The sequence below is a fragment of the Diadema setosum genome, chromosome 7, assembly GCF_964275005.1.
Source record: "Diadema setosum chromosome 7, eeDiaSeto1, whole genome shotgun sequence".
NCBI classification, from domain to species: Eukaryota; Metazoa; Echinodermata; class Echinoidea; order Diadematoida; family Diadematidae; genus Diadema; species Diadema setosum.
In genome coordinates, this window is record NC_092691.1 from 28,213,375 (window position 1) to 28,238,539 (window position 25,165).

General features: G+C 39.1%; 1 protein-coding gene across 1 annotated transcript; it reads right to left on the reverse strand.

Annotated features, from left to right (window-relative positions):
- Positions 1-2,562: 2,562 nt before the first annotated feature.
- LOC140231309 (alpha-2,8-sialyltransferase 8B-like) lies at positions 2,563-25,165 on the reverse strand. Its single transcript, XM_072311458.1, has 4 exons — positions 25,033-25,165; positions 10,455-10,539; positions 3,388-3,936; positions 2,563-2,857 (listed from the first exon to the last, which is right to left on the reverse strand). The coding sequence occupies exons 1-4, from the start codon at positions 25,163-25,165 to the stop codon at positions 2,563-2,565; spliced, it is 1,062 nt and encodes a 353-aa protein (XP_072167559.1).

The following is a 25,165-nucleotide window of genomic DNA, read 5'->3' on the forward strand; positions in this document are numbered from 1 at the left end:
AGAGCGAGCTAGAAAATTTTGACATTTTACAGTCCCAAAACTGCCGTTTGTAGCTATATTTTTCGCTTTGGAAATTATGGGGGGCGCACCGGGCGAAAACTGCTGGCAATTACTGGCAGCAACATCAGGAGAATGGAATAATGATTAAATGCGAGCGAGCGAAAGAGAGCGAGCTTGAAAATTTTGACATCATTTTTACAATCTCCAAACTGCCGTTTGTAGCTATATTTTTCGCTATGGAAATTAAGGGGGCGCATCGGGCGAAAACTGCTGGCAATTACTGGCAGCAACCTCAGGAAAATGGAATAATGATTAAATGCGAGCGAGCGAAGCGAGCGAGCTAGAAAATTTTGACATTTTAAAGTCCCAAAACTGCCGTTTGTAGATAAATTTTTCGCTTTGGAAATTAAGGGGGGCGCACTGGGCGCAACTGCTGTCAGTCACTATCAGCAACATCAGGAGAATGGCATAGCGGTTAAATGCGAGCGAGCGAAAATTTTGACATTTTACACTCCAAAAACTGCCGTTTGTATATAGCTATATTTTTCGCTTTTATTCGTCCCACTTTATCGGGGAACCATCCCCCCACCCCTCATCGACGCCTCTGCATATGAGGGTGCTTTTGTTAAGTGAAAGATCTGCTGCACACTCTTTGATAAATTAGGGAAATATACGTCAATGTCAAAATTGTACAAAGTTTATCGAAAGGGATCCTGTATAGCGGAGATTTTGCATGTTTATGATTGCAATACAACGATTTGGTGCAGAGTTCTGGCGATTTTTCGACAATTTTCCATTCAGAAAGTTCGAGAGTTGTCCTCATCTCGGGAATTGCTTGGGGGATAAAGTATTTGTCTGCCTAAAACAAATGCCCCTTTGCCCCCCCCCCCCCCATAGATTCGACGCCCCTGATCTTCCCTGGGTATGCCCATAGATGATAATGTATCCGGACTGAGTCATTAGTCACTGTCGTTTCTCAGGAATGATTCAGGAAATGGAGGGGGTTCAATTATGGCGATATAGTTTTTGTTATTGTTTGTTTGTTTGTTTTCGTACATATTTTGCAGATGGTCCCCAGTTACTCGCATCATAGCATGTTTAGGCCTACATGTAGGCCTATATTGTATTGACGTTGTCAACGTCTGAGCCATACCTTACAGTGTATGTCAATGTTACTTTCTTCGCGAGCGAGCGAAGCGATCGAGCGCTTAAGAAAATTATGTATACATTTTCCTACAAGATAGAATACTGTTCAGCTCTGTTACATGTTTGAAGGCCGGCGTACAAACGTCATGCAATATGCCAAAATTGATACAATCACATTTCTGCTTCCTCCATTTTTCCCCCTCAAAATTCAGGGGGGATGATTGTACAGGCCATCCCCCCCCCTCCTCCATTTCAGGGGGGGGGGATATATCCCCCCATCCCCCCCCCCCCGGGATTTACGCCCATGCCCACCTCACATCCAACTGGACCCCATGGAAGACCAGCTTAGCATAGCTGGATATGGACTATCTAACCATCTTCTCAGATGGAAAATGAAGAAACAAAACAAAAACAAAGGGTGTTCCAAAATGGTCCTGAGTTTTGTGTGTGGTTTAAACGCTGTGGAAATATGCTTTTGATAGATCCTTTGCAGAGCTTCAGAAATTCCTTTCACATACATACCATATGCACATATGGGATGGTCACCAATTTCTTCTTCTGACTGACTGGTGTATTTAGTATGTAGATTTTTCTTGGTCTGTTTTCCCCCAATTTTTCATGTGGGTTTTTTTGTTGTTGTTTTTTTTTTGGAATGACCATCTGGGGAATCCACATTTCTATGGAGATGACTGTATGTATTCTTCTTCTGCCTTCAAGTTTTCATTCTTAGTGACGATAGAGTGTACATTATCTTTGAGGGTACGGATAACCCCCAGTTTCTGATGGAGGGGGTGCTGTGACTGGAAGTTTAGGTGTGTGTCTTTTTCTTGTAGATGACCGTCTTCATTTAGCCATCCATTTCTTGGTGATCCTGGAGTCCAGGAAAGGGATAGAGTTAACTACCTCTAGCTCATGAGTAAATTTGATGCTACCTGTGTCGTCAACCTGGTCCAAGTGCGCCTCGAGTCTGTCGACTGTGTCTGTCTTAACTGTGGCAAGGATGTCATCAACATAACGCTTCCAAACTCTAGCTTTGAAGCCATCATGGGTGGAGACGATGGTTTCTTGTTTTCAATTCTTTGAATTGCTGACATGATGATCTGTTTTCCAACACCACCCGTGACAAAATGTCTGCCAATGACCTGGAAATATTTATTGTACCATGTGGATCCAATGTAATCGACGATAGGACGGAGGGGGATACCTTCAGATCGGCGTTCGCCAGCTACGTCGGCTAGTGGGAACACAGCTCTCTCATGGCGATCGATCTGAAGAAGCCTTCAGATCCAGTGGGCGAAAGTCTAATCTAACAGGTGAATTGTAATTGATTGTGACAAAGTGAATTTCTATCCAGTTGACCTTCCAATCAGATGAATCTTTTCAGCGATCAGAGCTTTTCTGTGTGTCTTTCTTCAGTTATGTGTCTAGCTGGCTGTGGTAGTCATGCTTGTCCCACCTTCCCGCACAATCATTGATAACCCGCAAGTAATCGTCCTTTTCGAGCGACTGCCACACATTGAACTCTTTGTTGAAAGAGTGAGGACTTGTCGAGTAGTTCTTGGGTGTGTCGTCGTGGTAGTGATAGCGAAGGGTTCGGTTTGTTGGGTCGACATAGCGAGGATAGAATCCGAACAACGTGATTCGTCGGCAAAACGTGGTAGCTGCGAGATAGAGTGCTGCACCTGTGGTTGCATGTCTTACTTCCATCCACCTGACAGAGAGTAAACAAAAAAAGAATAGAAAGAAAACAGTGTTGGTAAAGGACAAAGTCCATGACAAGTAATATATCGTCCGAAAACATCAAGCAAGAATGATAACACAGAACATTTTAGTTTGGGACCAAAGATACACTTTGACTATTAATTTCAACATATTGTTTCGTCATGATGTCCCCAAACTAGACGGAACAAGCGATGATAAGTCACTCTTGCTTCGAACATCCAAGAAAAATTAGATTCTTGGGTAAGTGGACAGACGTAATGATCTCAAGATGAAAATAAAAGTTGTACCCTCAATGCTAGGCGAAGCAGTTTTTTTCATGAAAGAATTTACAGCGACGAACTGAACAGTATAGGTGTTTCAGCAAACATTTTTGTATTGTTCTTTTGTTCAGCGCATTAACATATTTTAACGACCAATTTGGTGTCAATCTCAGAAGAGGCACTGAATGCCCAAATAATAAACAAAAGAGAAGGATATAAAAGTGTAACCACAGATAACTGCGAAAACAGTCATACATACTTTTCTGCTGTACCAACTGGACTAGCGGGACTGTAGGCCAATGAAGCTTTCAGCCCATGATACTTCTCGTAGAACTCCAATCCTTTCCTGATGTGTTTAATCAACGTAAAACCTTTGAAGCACCAAATTACACTGTTATTCAGACGCCGCATGAGTTTCAACAAACTTCGACAATCGTCTGGTAAATTGTCGACCGACGTATTGGCATATTCATCTTTAGCACACGCCGACATTGCTCTACTCTGTTCGCCGTTAATCGTTGTTAGATTAGTCTTCGATCCAACATCACGAGCATATTCCCCGCCGGCGGGCGCGAGGTTCATTCGTAGAACTAGATTTGCCCTATCGATGACGTCACCACAACTGCTAGCCAATAGAACGCCGCTATTTCCCACGATTGCGCAGGAATCTATCAGCGGGAGGGACCTGGTCTGGTTGTACCGCTTCAAGCGAATTAGAGACGAAGTTATATTCATTTCATCCGGCCGTATTCCAGGTAGAAATATCTGGATAGTCTTCTCGCGGGTCATTTTCTTCGTTAAATTTTCCCTTTAAAAGAACCAGAAAAAAAAATGGAATGAAAAGGCGCATCGTTGTCTTACGTTTTCGAAGAGTGCAAGTCATTCAGTAGTTATGATGAATGCAATCAATCAATATTCATTGTATTTTAATAGTCTTTCCTTACATTATTGTGTGCTTTATGAAACATTTTTATAATTCATTATACTGTTCATAATAGTAGAGCAGATAAACCGAAAAATTGTGCAAAATTTGACTAAAGCATGAAACTTTCACCAGTGTTAGTACATGTTATCAGATTCATTTTAAGATCGGGAGGTAAGTCTGAATTGACCTCTGATGACCTCCAAAGGTCAATGACCTCAAAATTTGATAGAAATTGATATTTTGCGTCATTGATTAATGTTAAATATGGTAATGATGTACTAAAAACTCATTTTTGTTACAGTGGAATTGTCTTCATTTTCCATAGAACCCTGACAGGTTTCTACCTTTGACCTTTGATGACCTCCAGAGGTCAATGACCTCAAAATTTGATAAAGATTGATATTTTGCGTCATTGATTAATGTTAAATAATATGGTACTATTATATTGTTACAGCGGAATTGTCTTCATGTTCCATAGACCCTTGACTGGTTTCTACCTTTGACCTCTAATGACCTCCAGAGGTCAATTATTGACCTCAAATTATCAGAATTTTGATATTTGGTGCAATTGGTTGATGATAAACATAACGATGTCCTAAAAATTCATTTGAGTTACAACTGAATCGTTTTCCTATTCCTCAGATCAAGGGAAATTATTTACATGTCTCTGCCTTTGACCTCTGAGGACTGTGACAAGTCAATGACCTCAAAACATCAATATTTGATGTATATTCAATGGTTAACTGTATACCTGGTGTGCAATCATGCATTATGCTATAACATTTATACTACATTGTACAAGAAGTGTCTTCTCATTCCACAGAACATTGGTCATTACCCTGTGTATATCCAACTTTGACCCCTAAGGACAATGTGAGGTCAGACTTTTAGAATATCACTAAAAATTTGTGTAGGATTGCAAATATTGATGTTTGGCTTCATTGGTTTAATCCTAAATGTTTAATCATGTACAAATCATGCCTTGACGTTATAATCAAAGTATGTATGCACATTCCACAAAGCATTGGTTCATAGTAACAGGTCTCAGGAATGTGAGCGGTCAATTACTTCAGAAATGAAGCTTACGTGTCTTCAGTGATGGCAGTGACCTCAAATATAATATTTATGTTTGGGTTAGTTATGCAGACTATCTTGCATGAAATTATGTGCAACATTATCCAATTTGCACTGGACAAAATTTGTACGCTTAAACATGGAAGGTGGGGAGAGGAGTACCATATTTTGGGTTGATGCTTAATAGTTTGTGAACAGGCATATGGCAAAGTCCCTTGAACTGGATGAAAAGGTGACAGATGGTAACAGAAAACAACAGGCCCACCTCATCAGATGTACGTCACGAGTCAAACAACCCGAGTCGTACTGCCCATGAGTTACGCAGCCCACGAGTCATACATCCCGTGACCTAAATACTGTACTAGTAGATGAACAAGGTCAATGAGCTCGACATCAAATATAATAGGCCCTCAAGCTGTACGGTCCGCGAGCTCGACACTCGAGGAAAACAAGGCCCACGAGATTAATATATGTATTACATCAGAAAGCTTAATCTATTCAGTGTAGGTCTTGTGGACCTCCCCCTCCCCCCATATGTCGGACTCTTATGGGCCTGGTTTGCCTAAGTGTCAAGCTCATGGGCAATGCTACCTAGGTTCGAGCTGGCGGGCCTGTGTTGGTCAGTGTCAAGCTCGTGGACTGTATGGTTTCGGTGAATGACTCATGGTCCTGGAGCATACAGTGACGTCATGGACCATCTGGAAAGCGACATACTGTGAGGTATAACATGCATTCCACATGAAGCAACCGTGTCTTGCAACTTGCTATTGTCATCCAATTAAGTTTGGGTCATTACGTCAGGAAATTTTGGGCATTTTTTCAATGACCTGTTTAGGAACTTCAATTCAAAATAGGAGAGGAACTACTATTTACTCTAATTGTCTTCTTTATGCCCGATACTCCTTAACACTTGGGCCTGGCCAAGAGTTGTGCCCCCATGCCCAAATATTGGTTGTTTCCAATATGCCGCCATCCGGTTTGCATCCAATGCGTGAATCAGAGTACGCTGGCAGCGGGTAATATCACCTACATGATCCGGTTAAGACTCTCTGCCAGCAAGTGATGATTCAGTGTAACCTGCTGATATTGGTCTAGATCTATACCCTCGATCTCTTTCAAGACAGGGCAGCATCTGCGTCTTCAGTGAAGCACGCGTTCGGCACACAGACATACCTGCCAACATTTCAAGATGAAATATCTTACTCGTGGATTGCAAAAATCTTATTTTATATGCAAACTGAAGTTAAAAATCTTACTTTCGGTCAAATCTTCAGAAAATACACATGAAAGGTATATCTAAATATTTTTTAAAAATCTGATTTCTCTGACAAAAAATCTGATTTTGCTATTTTTAACATAAAAAATCTTACTGAATCTGATAAAATCTTACTAGTTGGCAAGTATGCACAGATCTCCTCCACGACTAAACTGGATAGACATCCTGAGGTCAGACCAGCGTTCCTATAGGTGCACAGCCACTGTATGCGATCATCAGAGTCTTCCAATGGCAATATCTAAACAGTTTGGGTGAAGGCAAGCTTGTCTCTATGATGAGTGCATTGCACATAGAGTACAGGATGCACGAGATGATAAGAAAGCTTCTTTTTGACTCGCGGGATAGGCTACAAGCCTTTCTCAGGCAGAGGTTCTGAATTATCGGGTCGTGCTCAGTCTGCACACAGTGAGCTGTTTGTTTGTTTGTTTGTTAATTTCCATCTGCGAAGATGGCTGGATAGCCCATATTCAGCTACGTTAAGCTGGTCTTCCATGGGGTCCAGTTGGATGTGAGGTGGGACCACTTCACCAGGTTAGACACCCTGCTCTTTGCGATGAATGAATGAAGCGGGATCTTTTACGTGCATGAGTTATTACTCTCTCATACACGGGACCTCCATTTTATGTCCTATCCGAGGGACAGAGTGTTTTGCCTCTTGATAGAGGGGACGGTATGTTTACACACAACATTGCTCAGTCCAGACTCGGGTTCGAACCCGGGCCGCGTGATCGTGAGGCAGACGCGCTACCGACTGAGCCAACTCACCGCCCTGACAGCTGAATCTGTCAGCTGAATACCATATCAAGTATACGTGTGTAATGATTGTGTGTAATGATATGGGAAAAATGAATGGAAAAATCAAAGTACATGTTTATGTATCCTACGTGGAATCTGTTCCTGTCTGTTGTCTTGGAAGAAATGCATCAATCTTGCAATGCTGTTGTTTACTATTTCAAGTTCATTTATTTTCCCTCTCCATCACGAGTATATGATTATGGAACGTGTTGATCAAAGTTTTTGTGATGTTGGAAAATGCCGGGCTGTATTGCAGGTGGCCTATTGAAGGTGGCCTTCAATTTGTTTTTCACAGTATTATTGGCATGTTTAACAGACTGTAACTCACCAAGATGCCTCTTTGAAATGTTTTGAAAAACTTCTGCTTGATTTTACATGAGCGGATGATTATCAGTTGTCTTTCTGCTTTTTCATCTTGTGTGAAACAAAGTATTGTTTCTCTTCAAAAGATAGCGTGCCAATTAATCTGCACTTACTGTCGGTGCTCTATCGGCCCTACAAGACATTCAAACCCACCTTCTTCCTAGACATCCGTAGGCGTTGTGGTGTCGAGCGGGATCTGAACATCTCTCATGAAGCGAGACTTCTCTTTTCTTTTCTTTTCTCCACTAACAATGTGAAACAAAGATATCCGTAGGCGTTGTGGTATGAAGACGTGGTAGATCGAGACTTCTCTTCTCTTTTCTTTTCTTTTCCCCACTGACAAACAAGTTTAGCAGGAAACACAGAAGCATTCACACGTACTGTTTACATTTCCCATCACATGCTTTTAACATCGGAATTTACATGTACACATTTTGCCTGGAAAAGAATTACCAAGAACTTTTCAACATAATACATGTTCAAAAGAAGCCATTTAGTTCATATATAATTTACTCGACAGAGTGGTTTATAGGGGCCTACTTATCACTGTCCACGTACTCGAACAGTTTTCGCTAAAGATACAAGTATGTTTACAAGACTGCAAACAGTAGAATGATTTGCCCCTTAACATATCAGACTACTACATCTCTTGAAATGTCTTCAAACGTAAATGAAAGTCATTCCTCTTAAATGATTACTCTCGGTCGACGAATGAGGTCCTCGTCTGCATGTCATTGTCGATCTCGTCAGTGTGACTGGGCCGTCCGTTGAGCGATCTGCCGTCACGCTTTCAGTAGGCCTATTCTCTTCGTCACCATCACTCTCCACTTTGTATCAGTCTGACAGGGCGCTTCAACATCTCCATCTCCGATGACACCAGTTGACTATTTGGAGTTTGTAATTGCACTCCAAATTGGCGTAAACTAAAGTTTTGTGTTATCGTGACTCATAGTTTTTCCTACTGTCCTGCTGCTCGCCGGTTCAGTCATGACAGTCAGATCCTCATCACATTCACAGCGTAGGTCGATGGTGCATTCAGCGTCGATAAAGATTAGTTGGTTGACTTGGAGGGGGGGGGGGGCATGATGTACCAAGAAAGTGGAACTCCTGACTTTATCTCTGTGGTCTCCAACTATTCTCAAAGTTCCTCAAAATTCTCTCAAAATCCTCAAAACTCTGCAGCCTTTGCTTCACTACATAGCGTGAAGCCGCTCCCACTGTGCTTGCCACTCTAACTGATTTCTCGGCTGAGACATGTTTTTTTTTATAACTAATTTACTAACAAACTTCCTTTCCCTAAAGTATTTCATTGGCTCAATCTTATATTGGGGTGTGGCGTTCACTAGAAATTAATTCCTTACTGGTCAAATGTTCAATTTGCTCCTCCTATTCGTTTCTGTGAAAACTCAATCTTTTATGATTCATCTCATTTTCTGATTAACTCGCCCACTGTCTTTTAGTTTCTTCATTCACTTGTTCTCTGTAACCACTGGTAAAGACTTTATTGTTTCTTGGATATCAAAATGATAAACCAAATGAATATTAGTGTCCTTATGGCAACCAGCGTCATCGTTGTTCTGGGTCATTATCCCTGAATTTGTCTTTGGAGTTCCTGTTTGACCCACTCCACTAAACAATAAATGCTAAAATAGAGGGATAAATTCTGACAGGAGGGCCACCTTCCAGCTCAGAGGGTCATTTATGTTTGGGGATCAGAGGGCAAAAACACGTCATCACGTCATTCTCCGTAATTTGGCGCGGGGCTTTGGGGATTGAAAGTGCTGACCACTAGCGGGGAAAGTAGCCAACATCAAACTTATAAATTCCTATGACCATAGACTTTTCTTGGAAGAGGTCGTTTTGACCCCCCCCCCAAAAAAAAAGAAAAAAAGAAAGGAAATAGCTGGAAGGAAGATAAACGGTTTCATAAACTCCAAGAAGGGGAAAAGACTGAGCATAATTGACCTCACAGGGTGTCTAGGAAAACGACTGCAGTGTTCTGTTTTCTTGTATTCTTTATCCTATTCTATTCTATTCTATTCTATTCTATTCTTTATCATAAACATGTGCTAGTAGCCATCTGGGCTACAATTGTGTTTGTTTTGTACATCCTCTAAAGGTCACCTGAGGTCAAAGGTAGAGCCCTATCTGTGCTCTTTGGAATAATGAAGACAATTTCTTGTAAAACAGGTATGCTTGTTTTGTACATCTTAACCATGTTTATCATTAACTAATGACACTACAGATCAATACTATGATATTTTGAGGTCATTGACCTCTAAAAGGTCACCAGAGGTCAGAGTTAGAAACTTGTCTTTGCTCTTTGGAATATGAAGACAGTTTCATTGCAAAACAGATATGCTTGTTTTGCACAACATCACAGATCAATATTATGGTATTTTGAGGTCAGACATTGACCTCTAAACGTCATCAGAGGTCAAAGGTAGAAACCTGTCAATGCCCTGTGGAATCAGAAGATTTGTAGTACAAATGCATATTTAGTGCAGCGTAACCAAGATCTAAGCCTATCATTCACAAATGCCTCCAAACATCAATATTCTGATATTCAAAGTTCATTGACCTCTGGAGGTCATCAGAGGTCAAATCAGACTTACCTCCCGATCTTAAAATGAATCTTATGGTATGTACTAACACTGGTGAAAGTTTCATACTTTAGTCAAATTTTGCACAATTCTCATGATTTTGAGGGCTTAACCGCTCTACTATAATTCGTCGGTTGAGAATGATAAGGGCGTTAAGTTGTCACAAAACCCATAGTGTTCAAGATAACTTAACGCCCTTCTCATTCTCAACAGACGAATTAAAGATTCATTGATTTGCACAACGTAAAGATCATGACGATGGACCATCATACTCAAATGATTAGTATTACCTTGCCACAATGTACTTATTCGGCTTGGTGGGTTTCTTTTCTGCTGCTGTCGTCTGTAATTGCACTGACGGCACAAGGCCAAGATCTGAGTGGAAGTATATACCGAATTCAAAATGAAAGTTTCAATTTCTTACAAAAAATAATATAGAGTACATTTATTGCTTATGCAGAAATACAGAGACAAATTATGACACTTTCATATACAAGCGAAATCAATGCAGCTCACATTTTTTTTTTACAATGAAATAAACGTGGTTTAAGGAAATACATAGGCGAACTGCAACTGAATCTTATCAAGGAAAATATGTCTCTAGTGGAGGGATGCTAAGATGCCTAATGGTCAAACGATAAGACAAATTGCCTGCCTGAAAAACAGGGGGACATAAAACAAATCATACGCACAATCGCACACACAGACAGAAACGAAACAGCCCTCTTACATACGCACTGAAAGAGCAGGGGCGGATATAGGAATTCCGTAAAGGAAGGGCGCCTTAACAAAATTAAAGGGGGGGGGGCGACCCCAATTTTTCATTTATTTCTTTTGTTCTAACAAATACTAAAGGGGGTAGGTGCTCCCCGCTTTGATTCGCCACAGGGGACGTCAAACATTGTCAGAGGACAGGAAAAAGGGACAGGAAGAAAAGGACAGGGGAAGGGAGGAAGACTTCAGGGGTCAATGCCAAAGCGTATGAGGCAATTAAGCCTTACCGAGATATACACTGCATAAAAGTTGTGCGTTATGAAATGAAAAAAACAATAAATTGCGATAAAACAATGAAGATAACGGACACTTTAATCATGAGAAGATTATGATGTTTAGCTCTCATGTCAGGCACAACTTTTAAATCTTCCAATTTCTTCTGCCAGGTATTCTTTAAATTAAATTACAAACGCTGTACCACAACTTGAACTTTGGAGGTCGTGCATTTTTAATCCAGGAAACAGGTATCTTGTTTTTATGTTTTAAATACTTTAATATTTAGATTTAGAATTCTTCCGGACTTGAAATCAACATAACTTCACAATGTAATTTATTCTACTCCAGTGTAAATCAACTTCTTCCTATCATGTGGTCCCATCACTGCAAGCCCTTGCGGCTTTTGATCTGGGCGCCTGCTTCTTTCAGTTTATTACACTTCTCCTTTTTTATCTTCAACTGATTTTTTTACTACTTTGTTATGCCGTACCTGTGTCATGTTTATTTTTTATGCTTTATATTATTTTATTTGTGCATATATCTTAAACAAAGAAATAAAGGATAGTTCTATGCTCTCAGTCATACACACATGCCCGTCCTAGAACAATAGATTATAACGAAGAGAACACAATTCTGCTCTTATCTTCTGTAAACAGACATGTCCTCATATCGTTATTGTAATCATATTAAAGGGTTTTTCCCTTTTTACTGCTATACAAATCAGTGAGGGATCCATAACCTCACATTCTTGGCACAAACATTTGGTTGTCATCAAATGTATACATACATACACAAATACAAGGCAGCATTATGCAAAGGCGTCATGTTATCTATTGCCTTTTTAGAGTTGCAATATAAAGAGGGAAATACTGTCTCGCGGGAAAAATTTAACTACTAAGAGACTACCAGGTGTTTTATTATCAAGACAGAAAAGTCAATATTTGCTATATTTCATGATCTACATAAATACATATATTTTTATTCTAGCCCCTTACGTGTTAACTTTTCGCCCGCCTTAAAATATCAGTGAGCAATGGGGTAGTCTAAGAACACTACTAGTCCAGGCTAGGTTCCATAGAAAGTGCACCTAACCTTGTTTTTTGATATATACAATGTTTTTTGATGGTATCTTGTCAATTCAAGGGTGCTGATTCCAAATCCGATTGATGCCACTCGCGTAACCTTGAGCATTTTTGGCAAAATGCAAAAATCCAAAATGGCTGCCAGATATGCTAATTTGGCCATGATAATCCCAGTTATGTCAATTTTATGACCAATTATTCCATCAAAATGTTTTAAATTTTTGTTCCTTGAGTGACTCTACTTGCACATGCAAGAAATTTTTCTTTTGAAGAGGTACATTTAGTATTTTAAGCTTATTTTCAATTCAAAATGTCCGCCACTCCTATACTCATGTACTATATGAATAGCAAAAAATTATGCATAGAAATAGAAGACGAATTTTCTGCCACATACCTACGCTTTTATCAAGTTTTGCATGTGCAATGCAAATCTGAAGAGTGCCACTAGCAAAACAAGCAAACTAACAAGCAAACAAACACAAAAATTATTGTTTTTTAGGCTTATTGTAATTCTTCTTAATACAAAACTTCAAAAAGGATGCCACTCATATACCCCTGCTCAATACGAACGGCAAAGTGTACATGGAAATAAACAAAATTTCTATTTTTTTTCTGTCACTCAGGTACACTGTGTATCAATTTGTGTGCTGATTATAAATCAGAAGGTAGTTAGTAACAAAAGCTGTTTTATTTTTTGATGGAAACATCCAAATTTGCTAGGTCAATCTGAATTTTTCCCTAGGATTTTGGAAAAATCCACCAAAGCTGGAATTGACGCCAACATCAAGATCGTTTATATGGACATTTGATACTTACTTGCCTTGAGATGTTCAACATCTTAATATTCACTCTGATTTACCAAATTAAAAGGCTGAATTCTAGATGATGACACAAATGAAATTTCCAATTACCTGTCCTGTTCTACATAATCTAAAAGCTATAGTACACAAATTTTTCAGTGATGCAGGGGAAAGTGGAAAAAAAAGGGACCACCTCACTTCCTGTCGTCAAATCTCTGAAAGGAAAACAATGCCCAAAACTTTTCATATTAACCCGGATGAATTATATATGGTAGATGATTATTTTACCACCAGTTTTTTTTTTTTTTTTTTTTTTTCTGAGTGAATGTGTTTGCGTATATGATGTCAAGGGAGACTGACTCAGATCTGTACAGTGCTGCCTCATTTTGAAAGCAGTGTTATACCAACTTCACACTGCTTGTCTTTAATCTTCAGCACTTGCAGATTCAGGATTGCTCTAGGCAACCTGACCAGCTGTGTTAGGACTCTGAATGATAGCCTCCTTAATGGTGGCTGTAAATTAACTCCACTAGAGCTCTTTTTAACATATACATGGTGACATAACATTCACTTCACGTAGAGGAAGTTTGCAGACGATCTTGCCTTTACGTCTCATAGACTGAATGAGATCATGATGTCAAAGTGTATATTATCAACACCTGGGAACTGTGAGAGAACTGAAAGAGGTATCTCACATTGCTCCTTGGTTGATGTTTGATGAATAGTTTGTACGGTATTGCGTTTGGACAGTTTCGTTTATGCCTTCGCCAGTTTTTGTTGTTGTTTTAATTAAAGAAGAAAATCAAGTTTGCTCGATAATATCAAGGCGGTACTTCTAAATTATATCATATCAAAGTGATGGAGGTTATGATCCATTTCAAACTCGCCTCAATTCTCCTTCCCCCCCCCCCCCAACTCCTTGCTGGAAAAAAAAAATCTACAATGTGAAGGGTTTTTAGTTGTGTCATCAATGTCCGATATGCTTTTTGTCTGCAACCATGTATCTCTGCACTTACTGTATAGGATTTTTCTGTACTTTGATAATATGGTTCAAGGGGAATGCATATTAGAAGCTTCGCTTTCTAACTTCCCCTCCATTTTCAACATTATTTGATAAATACCATGCATCTAGGCTTCTTAATATTGTGTTAGTATTACATTTGTATATTCAATCTGCATGTAGAATATGATGGTATATTGATTTCTTGCGAGACGTTTAGTGAACGTATATTCGTTGTTGAGTCAAAATGAAATATATAAGAAATTGTGTTCAACATCGTAAGGTTTATGAATATTAAATGGTCAAATATACATGTAGGCCCTCTATATTGTAAGTGACACCCAACATATTTGTATTACACATGCAACTCTTTATGACAGCATAGGTACGGGACTGGAAATACAGTAAATTTGTTTAATATATTTCCATGCATATGTTTTACCATTCACATAGTACATAAGCATAGGAATGGCGACCATTTTGAATTAAAAAATGAGCTTTAAATAATAAATAAACCTATATGAAATGAAAATTCTCTCGCAAATGCAGATGGAGTAACTCTAGGAGCAGAAATGTACAAAGTTTGGTGGAATAATTGGTCATGTAATGCACATTATTGTGTTTATCACGGCCGAATTAGCATATCTGGCGGCCATTTTGAATTATTGCATTTTGCCGAAAATGCTCAAGGTTACGCGAGTGGCATCAATCGGATTTGGAATCAGCACCCTCGAATTGACAAGAAACCATCAAAAAACATTGTATATATCAAAAAACAAGGTTGGGTGCCTTCTAGCCTGGACTATACTCGGTGCTATTTGAGATTGCCTGGAGATTTCTATACATTTCTATAGCCAAATATAATCATAACTATGTATACTTTTGTTTCCTTATAATAGTGCTCCCCTATTTTTATGACATGTATGTCAATTTGACATTTGTTATTTCAACAACAAATATAAAGTAAAATTGCAATTGGTCTTGAAGCAAGTTTAAAGAAATTAAAGTGCATGTATATAAAAATTCACTATCATACTCTACATCCAATCTGAGTATATTTCCTCCGCGTTAGTTTTAGGGGAAAATCTGTTCCTTTTTAAAAGCATTTAAGACACAATTGAACAGCATTCTATTGTGTTGACTGTCATTACGTCTAGTTGTTCATTCTCCATGTCCTTATGAAATTATCAATAAGTGGTGTTTGCATGATAAAACACGATGTTGTGTAGTCTAAGTGGATGGAATTTAAGATAGTTAAATCTTTTTTTTTACAATCGTGTTTTATAGCCTTTTATCTTATTCATCTTTATCTTGTTAATTTTTCTCTTATTCATTCTTTCATCATAAACAATTGTGGTATCAGTCAAACTCCTTTGCTGGCATGCCAGCTATTTTTGGCTGTGAGCAAGTAGTTCCTATGCGGAAAGAGCTGATAAAACATCAAAACCAAAGCCACCACCGCGGTTTTTGATAATTACTTTTATTGGACATAATGGATATTATGTTTATACTAGGTGTTACAAAAATCATTTCCCACTTTTGATCCTTAATAATTAAAAAACCATACATCAGATAACACTGACATTGATCTTATTATGAACAATAGCTGAATAGTGTACAATTTTGTTGGAGGCAATTTCAAAATAAAAGCATGATTCAGTTTCATTTAATCAAACATTGATTTTTCAGTTAGGTTTCAGATTTTGCTCTATTTTCAACCCTCTGTACAAAACTTTAACTTTGCACAGAAGTCAATGCCGTTGGTGTGTATGGGAGTGTGTAGTTGACACCCAGACAATGATCCTGGACAATGACCAGGATTTGAATGCTCATTATTCATGAGGAATTCCACTTTCACAGCTAGTCTTTATTCATTCTGAAATGTGGTGTATGCAAGCATATGGAAACATGTGCTTACTTTTTTCATGTGCATGCATTTCACCCTCTGCCATGTATTCAGAGTAGCAGTGCCCATCCAGGGCAATCCATCATGAATAATTAATAAAGCATTCATGTGCCTTGGAGCAGAGCTCTGAACAGGTGGTATCCACGTCCATTGTTCAGGGTCATTGTAAGTACACACTCACATACACATCATTAGTTCCTGTGTAAAGTTGAGGTTTTGTCTTAAGTGGTCTTGAAGGTTTTGAGTGGTCTAGAGTTACCTAAGCAATAGACAAGTTTTGTTTTTGTTTTTTCAGTCGATAATAATGCATATGCGTGACATTTATTTTGTGTGGTGTACCCCAAGGTAGCAAGGCAGCCTGATATATAGACCATCGTTTGTTTATTGTCTGAATCAATGATTTTCATAGATTTTTCATAAACTATTTTGCACTTTATTTACCAATTATGACTCTAATTTTTTTTTCTATCAAAATAGAGATCCTGATTTTCTTTTACAAACTACACATTTTGGCCCGAATTCACGAAGGTGGTACAAATGAAACCATGGTTTAAACCATGGACAAAAACCATGGAGCGCCAAGTGTCGCACGGAATATTTCGTTACGAAATTGGTCAATTCGTCGACATAATGGCCGTTTCGTTAATGAAATTATCATTTCGTCGACGAAATGTTCATTTAGTTACAAAATATTGTCATTTCGTTACAAAATAATCATTTCATCGACGAAATGACTGATTTCGGGCCGAAATATTCCATGCGACACTTGGCGCTCCATGGTTTTTGTCCACGGTTTAAACCATGGTTTCATTTGTACCACCTTCGTGAATTCGGGCCGATGAGTTTAAATATGTTACGCAGTGAATAGGAGCCAAATTATATTTAAATTTGTAAAAGAATAAGTTTATGCTCTATGGCAATTCATCAAGACAACGTTGTGTTTGATGATACCTCGCGTAAAATGGTGTTATCCACAAAATTTCCCGATGTTCATGTAAATAGTACAATGGTGGTAGTGAAATTATATCTCGAAATATTGGGATCATTATTCAGTTGAAACATACTTTACTTACCCTTTGTTTCAGTCTTATATTAGGATATACTTAGGTTACGGTAATTAGTATTCTTTCTTGGAGAAACCCACATCTATAATTGATTGAAAATCGTATTTATTTCATCATCACATTTAAAATCACATTTCACTTACAATCGGGTGATCATAATGATGTACTGTTTCTTACAAACTAAATTCTCAGGGTTTCAGTCTGTCATATCAACTATACGACAACTACGACAGTTAAATTGCAGGAACAGTGAGCTGGTAAAATTATTTGATATAGTTTGTAGAAGTACCATTGTACTATTACTAGGCGACCTTTACTCTGTTTGTTTACATCGGGCTAAGTTTTTGGAATCAATTATAGTGATAAGGTTAAAAAGCACCACTTTTTTACAGGTGGATTCAAACAAAACTAAAGAAAGCTTTACTCGGTTTTTAAATATCATAAGAATTCTATTACGTAATACTCGTATAAGTCTTCAGAGGTTAGCATTTCCCAGGTGTTTAAGGCAGTGAAGTCACATAATGAAGTTCAAAGTAGGTAAAAATTCCAAGCAGTCCCATTTGGCTGTAAATACCTGTGTCAATGAGCAGCAAACATCTTTTTTAAGTGTGACGGCAGTGAATATACATCTCAAACTCCATTGTCTAGTGATCGGGAAGACGACGCTTCCTCTCACCCCCCCCCCCCCTCCCTAGTTTGCAGGCACAAACCCTTGTTGGTCGTAAAGGAGTCTGCGCCAAGACTACTATATGCACCACTTCGGCACTGTCCCATAGGCCCTGTGTTGTAGCTTCTCCCAGAGGCTGCAGTGCAGTTTTGCGCGTATTAGTCTTGGCGCATGCAGACTCCTATACGACCAACAAGGGTTTGTGCCTGCAAACTACCCCCTCCCCGAGGGGAGATCAGGGCATGGAAGGCCGCCTTGAAGCTAAAACAGAGAGATCCGCAATCTATCCGAGACACTCTCCCGCTTCATGGATAGGGCGGCGGGACACCGTGGTAATGACAAACGGCATGGAGCCAGGCCAGCTGGTGCAGGAGAGCTCCTCCTCCCGGCGATTTGTCCGGACATGCGAGCCATGTCCGCGGGGACAGGGGCGCTGCCCCGCCCATCGAAGACTTCAGCGAGCTAGCCAACCCCATCGGCAGCTCATCGGACGACGATATTCTAATGTCAGCCTCTTTTCCCGGCAAATCTGATTGCCTTGCCCTGTATGGGTGGCCTTGACTCTGCCCTCGTGGTTATGGTCATTATGACAACCGAAATTGATCCGGATGACATGCCCTTACAGCCAAGCTCTTTCAAAGCCTGATACCAAATTTGATTGTAACAACGACATATGACTCAAATTCTGATCTTGTTTGGGCCAAATTGAAAAACTGGCTGATTTGCTAATGAAGGCAGTCACACTGCCACATCAGAAGGAAAGTCTCTATAAAATCGCGGAGCAAGTGCTCAATTGCTATTGAATGCCCAAGCAGTTCTCACACCAAAAATCGAGAGCAAAATTTGGGCGATCCTCCTTCACAAGGCCTTGGGTCTTGTTTTGACCTCCCAACTTCTACAACAAAATGTAGTGAAGGGACTTCTACCACACAGATAAATCCTTTCTGAAATTCACAGATCATGCACGGACACAACAAGAATTAAACAACTCACGTGACCATCGATGGCCTGACACTCTCGGGCTTTGCTTATCGTATGATCTGAGCATGCACCATCGAGGTATCTTGAAACCCCTTCTCAACCCTTCTCAACAACACTTGCGCAGCAAGTCGATTCCACTTGATAGAAAGTTGTTCAGAAAGACATCTGAGAAAAACTGACAAGTGTCACATAAGCATACAACGTGGGTCACAATGTATCTACACAAGCCAGCAAAATGGAAAAAAAAAAAAGGATGAGTTCTGTCCAAAACCGTTCATTGCTGGAAATCTCAAGCTCTTCAAAGATGACTTCCAATCCTTGTATATTGGCCACAATATTTGGCTACGAAACCAATTTCATTTCAACCCCATGCCAAAAAAAAGAAAGAATATTTTCCTCTGTACAAAGTGTACATTCTACCGAGGAGGAAAAGACAACCCATGAAGAATTGTCTCTGAAGATTCTCTCAAGGCAAGCTATTAGAGAGATTATTCATTTGGAGTATCAATTCTATTCTACCAAAGACTGGCGGTCCAAGTCCAATCATAAATTTGAAAAACTTGAACAAATTTGTGAGATACGAACACTTCAGAGTGGAACAGTTTCGCTTGATTAAGGCTTTAATTTTGCCCCTCCAAAGGTGCATATTTATCGGTATCCGTTCACCTCGTTCATCAAACATAGTCTTTCGAATGGAAATAGTATTTTTACTGCATGCCTTCAGTGCCTTCTATCTGGCTTTAGTTCGGCGCTACAGATTTTCATTAAAGTTACGAAACCTGTCTTTGCCTCGGTAAGGAGTAGTAGCATTAGAACAATCACCTATTTCGATGATATCCATATTCTTTCTCACACCAGAGAAGAGTGCCTTGACAAAACCAATTTTATGATCAACTTAATTGTTGTCATCCTTCAGAGTTTCAGTAAGGATTTCGACAAATCCAGTTTAAACCCGAAGCACGTCGAGACCTTCCTTGGTTCTCATAGTAATTCGCAGCAAATGACTTTCAGTTTTTCCTCAGAACAAGATTGACAAGGTTACTACTCTTGGAAATTCAATCTTGTATACCAACGAAACCAAATTTCGGGATTTTAATGCTCTCCACAAAGAAAATTACATTCATGTCACCTGGGACTAGAAAAAAAAAATAAACTAATGCTCTGCGTAAAGCAGAAGATGACTTCGACACTTTGGCCCGAATTCACGAAGGTGGTACAAATGAAACCATGGTTTAAACCATGGACAAAAACCATGGAGCGCCGAGTGTCGCACGGAATATTTCGTTACGAAATTGGTCATTTCGTCGACAAAATGACCGTTTCGTTAACGAAATTATCATTTCGTGGACGAAATGTTCATTTAGTTACAAAATGTTGTCATTTCGTTACAAAATTATCATTTCATCGACGAAATGACTGATTTCGTAACGAAATATTTCATGCGACACTTGGCGCTCCATGGTTTTTGTCCATGGTTTAAAGCATGGTTTCATTAATTTGTACCACCTTCGTGAATTTGGGCCTTTAGTTACGTTATCTAGTCATGCGATACAAAATATTCTTTGGTGGTGGCTGTCTCGCAAGACAAAGAATTATTTGCCACCTCCATTAGCATGATAATTTCAAGTGATGCTAGCATCTCAGTATGGAAAGTAGTTAATTTGAACAATGATAATTCCTTTGCTCAGGGAGTCTGGAGTGTCAAACAGAAGTCCCCGCATATCAATGTGCTTGAACTTCTTGCAATTCAGAACGGTCTTGAAGCCCTGTGTGGCTCGTGTACAAAAATTTTGCATATTCATAATTCGGTCAGACATTTCTACAGTTGGTAGCATACCTGACCCAAACGAATTCTCCGCTAGCGATGACAAGCTACAGACACATCGCAGCACGCTGCAAAGCTCCTTTCATTATCATGGCGAGACAATACCAATAAACAAAACATATGAGGGTGATTGAAGACAATAGCATTGTCTGTGTTCTGAACAATCTTGCGATCCTTTTTAACCCATCTACAGAACACATTGTCAATTTTCTAAGCCTATAGCATAGCTTTTAAACAAAGCCCACTCCACGATTAACTCATAGATCTGCTCTGTCTTCCATACTACCTAAAACTGAGAGCTATGGCATAGGCAAACAGCCCCTATAGAGTCAGACTTATGAAGGGTGTATTTAACTCCGACCCTCGCAAGCCTAAATACAACAAGACTTGGGATGTTTCACTTGTTTTGAATCACCTTTTATCGTTTCAAGATAACTATGAACTATAGATTCCTTCTTGCCTTGAGCCAAAAACTGTTTTCCTTGCTTGCACTCGTTTCGGCTCAACGTACACAAATGCTGAGGCATCTAGTTCTTATGACATTACCGGAAGATGAGGCCACGTTTTCACATTAGAGATATGAAAGGTATTTCTAACCAGGTAATTAAAGTACCTTCTTTCACCTCCAATCCTAATCTTCACGAGTATATTAAATGCACAGAACATCTCCAACGAGCAAGTTCAGAAAGCAAACTCATAATTTCTTCGAAACATCCCAGCAAATCGGTGACGACAAGCATCTTGGAGCGGAGGCTGAAAGCCAGTTCCTCGCAGCTGCATGTATAAACACTTACTGATATAATTGATATACTGTCACTGTACTGACTGCTGCATACAATTATGTTTTTATGTATTGTTGCCATGGAAACGTGTACAGAGTTCGTACCTGTCTTCGAGATCAGTATGAAAGGGTACCACGGGACGTACCTCGTGTTCACATACATAAGGATTTGGGAGCACAGTCATCCCGTGTTCACCCCAGACTCTGGTCTGGTAAGACATCCAAGGATGCCAATATGAAAGGGGTATTACATTCTCAGCTCATAGCTACGGAAGCGCTGCAAATTCTAATGCTTTTGCGCATGGAGTATAAAAGTCGTAACGAAATCTTGTCCACAACTGACTGGACGAACGCTGGTAAATTTTGAACCTTCTACCTTCTAACAATTGATTCCACATTAGCTCAACAATTTTCAGTTTTGCTGAGTTAGAAAGGGACATGTTAATTGTGATAGTATGTGTATACCTGTATATCAGTATCTCAATTAAGAACAATGTCCTAATACGAGTACAAGACACAAGACCATATATCACGTTACGCTGTGTATTGGAAATTGGCAACACATAACTCGGTCACTCGTTTAGGAGATTCGGTTCACTAAACTGATGAATTTAAACTCTAATATCAACCCAAAATGGCAACAGAGTTGCCTCTAATTATGCTTGCTGCAGTATTACTATGCCGAGTATGAACTGGTTAATGTCTAATTCTTCCATCAAAGGAATTAAGGAACAATGATTATGTCTTGATTGGGAAATCGATACAAGAGGTCCATTGTATTTGATTTGTCTGTGCGTTATCATGCTTAATCCTGTGCCAGTTAACGCACGCAAGGTATCAAAATGGTATCATACTCAAAACCTATGCCTTGCACCTTATAGGTTCTCAAGCAAACTTGCTCGAGTTCTTCTCCTGTTTGCGACAATGTGTGTCACCATCGATAGACACTCTCTATGCATGAGGTGTCATGATTAAAGTTTCAACCTTGTTGTGAAAACAACTGTCCATCATCCTTTTTGTCCTCTTGTCCTCACTAGACTGACTTCTGTACGGAAATTTGAACATGCTAACCTCTGAAGACTTATACGAGTATTACGTAATAGAATTCCTAAATTATACAAGTAACAAGAAGTATAATTACAATTCTATTAGTAATAATGAAGTACAAGTCGAAGAGGTTCCCACCCAGCATCTCTTACAATCGATACTCTTCAGTTCTGAACCCTCCCTTTCCAACACTGTACAGAAGTCAAAACTACTGGGCCCTACTGTATGCTGAAGTTCTGTTTAATTGCTTGACATGAGATGTCCATACGTATAAGAATGCTCCGTACCCTTGGAACAGCAATGATTGTGCTTTATTTATTGCTTGTTTGTATGATCAGAAGGACCAATGAGCTAATTGTCTGCATTGCATCCAATACTGGTGTTGCTGGTCTGTCTAAAGCCGTTTTCTCTTTGAAAAGATGTTTGCTGCTCATTGACACAGGTATTTACAGCCAACTGGGACTGCTTGGAATTTTTACCCACTTTGAACTTCATTATGTGACTTCAGTGTCTTAAACACCTGGGAAATGCTAACCTCTTCGACTTATACTTCATTATTACTAATAAGCCAGTTCGGGGTTCCAGTTTGAGCATGAGCAGAAAAAGGTCATTTGTACCGAGAGACAGGTTGATTTTTAATTTCACGGAGATAAGCATCTGTAACGCTATGATTATTCAGGAATCCTTATAAATTGTGTCTGCCAGTACATCCACCTGACAGCAAGCCTGGTATTTGGCAATGTTAACAGAAAAAAGTTTATTAATGTATTCAAAACAGCACAATGAAATAGATGTTTCCCAAAGTGTTGATTGACGAAACATTCCGGTCACTTCATCTACACAGGTTCATTCTTTGTTAGAATACGAGTTCCATAAATTGCTATGTTGGGCAAGCTGCTGCATACATATGTATGTATGTGAATTCATTTTACAATGTATCATGTATAACATATAAGTCTCATTTGGTGAATTTCTAACCTTATTCTGTCTGGTGCAATATTAATGTGCATATACTATGATATAGACCTTTTTTAAATGTATTCGTCCATGTTTTGATATTCCGCCAGCATGCCCTGCAATACGGTTTGTTGTCTTAGATGATTATTTCTCTCTTGCAATATCACTTATTTACATTTTATACTGGTTACCCATTTTTTTGTGCAATATATTGCTGTTCCGAAGGCCAGAGTTTGATTTCATTGTCATTTTACAATAACTGTATTATATTTGTACCTATATGTATTTAGATTTTTGTATTTCAATGTACCGATCAAAATTTTTAGTTTGTTTAATTTGGTGATGATGTACTCCAAGGGTGCAGACATGCATGGGTATTCGTACTTTTTTTGCACGCCTAGACATGTTGTTTTTGATTTGTCTGAATAAATACAATGCAATACAATAAATTATGTCGCTTTGAAATGAGTGAAGTGCCTAACCAACTGAGAAAATGAAAGGTCATTTGTACCCATGTGCACATGAGCTATCTCCGAACTGGCTTATAGAATTCTAATTATACTTCTTATTACTTGTATAATTTAGGAATAATGTTTTACTTTCTAATTCAAGCTATTTGTCTACTTTCCTGTGGATGTGGATGTATAGGGCCTACTGCTCTCATGCTGGTGGATAGTGTCTGGCGTTTGTGTTGCATGTATATACTGAAGACTCCTGCTGCATGTCCAATAGTCCCTCCTTCTCCAACTGCCCCTCCCCGATGCCTTTTATTGTTTTAACTTGTCTCATTAACGTCTTTGTTTCCTCGATTGTTTGTGCGCTTGTGTGTGGGTTTGCTTCTCCTGCACTCCCGTTTCTTTACTATTTTTCCTTTCTTTTTTTTTTTACTTCCAATTCATTCTTTAATTTGGGCCTCTCTTTTCTGATAACGCAATGACTTTGAAAAAATAGTTTCATCTAGGGTATGTATGCACTTGCTCATTTTTTTTGTTCCATTTTCAAATGTATATTCAGACAGTTTCTATAACATCGATCGGTTGTAGTTGTTGTACTCGAAAGACTTTTTCATATTGGAAATAAAGTTTGATTTGAATTGAATTGGACTTTATAGCACACTTTTAAACAAAGGAGGAGTTCCTTTAAAAAGATACCGGAATCTTTGATTCAGAGTTTTCTCTGAATCAAAGCTAGATGCGTCATATAAACGTAATGATTTGGAACAGTACTATACCTTATGTGACACCATAAATGCCTTCGAATTTGACGTAACAGATTTTATCATTAAAGGGGACCTGATGATTTTCAGATTTTTCAGATCTATAAATTAGTTCAACTGACTATGGAGCTTAAGAATTTAAAGTGTTCTGGATGAGGAATGAGAATGTTTTCAAAATTTATAAGAAATTGCAATGAACAAGGATGATGACATGGCAGCCTCGCCATAAGAATGCATGAGTTGGGGCCCAAGGAAGCAGAACAAAAGGATAAAGCATGCATGGATTCTTCGCAGGTGAACTTGTTAAGCAGGTGGTCTTGTGATGAAATTATTCTGCTACATTTCTGAAATATTTGAGGCTCTGATGTCATCAACACTGTTCAGTGCAATATGTGTAAGATTTTCAATTTATTGGTTTCTCTGCTCAAAGACAACAATAAGTTCCACGAATCTAGACACGGAGTTGTCGATTTATGTACTACATGATGTGAAATTATGAAAATCGTCTGGAATGCCCCTTTAAAAAAGGGCAACTTATCATGATCGACTTACCAGGGTTGGACCTATACTTTGCAACTATTTTGAAGTCCCTCCGAACTGTCTTCGTTGTCAGGGCGCTCAGGTAAGAGATGGCAATGCATATGCACAGAACAAAGCACAATTTCACGTACTGGAGGGCAGCCAT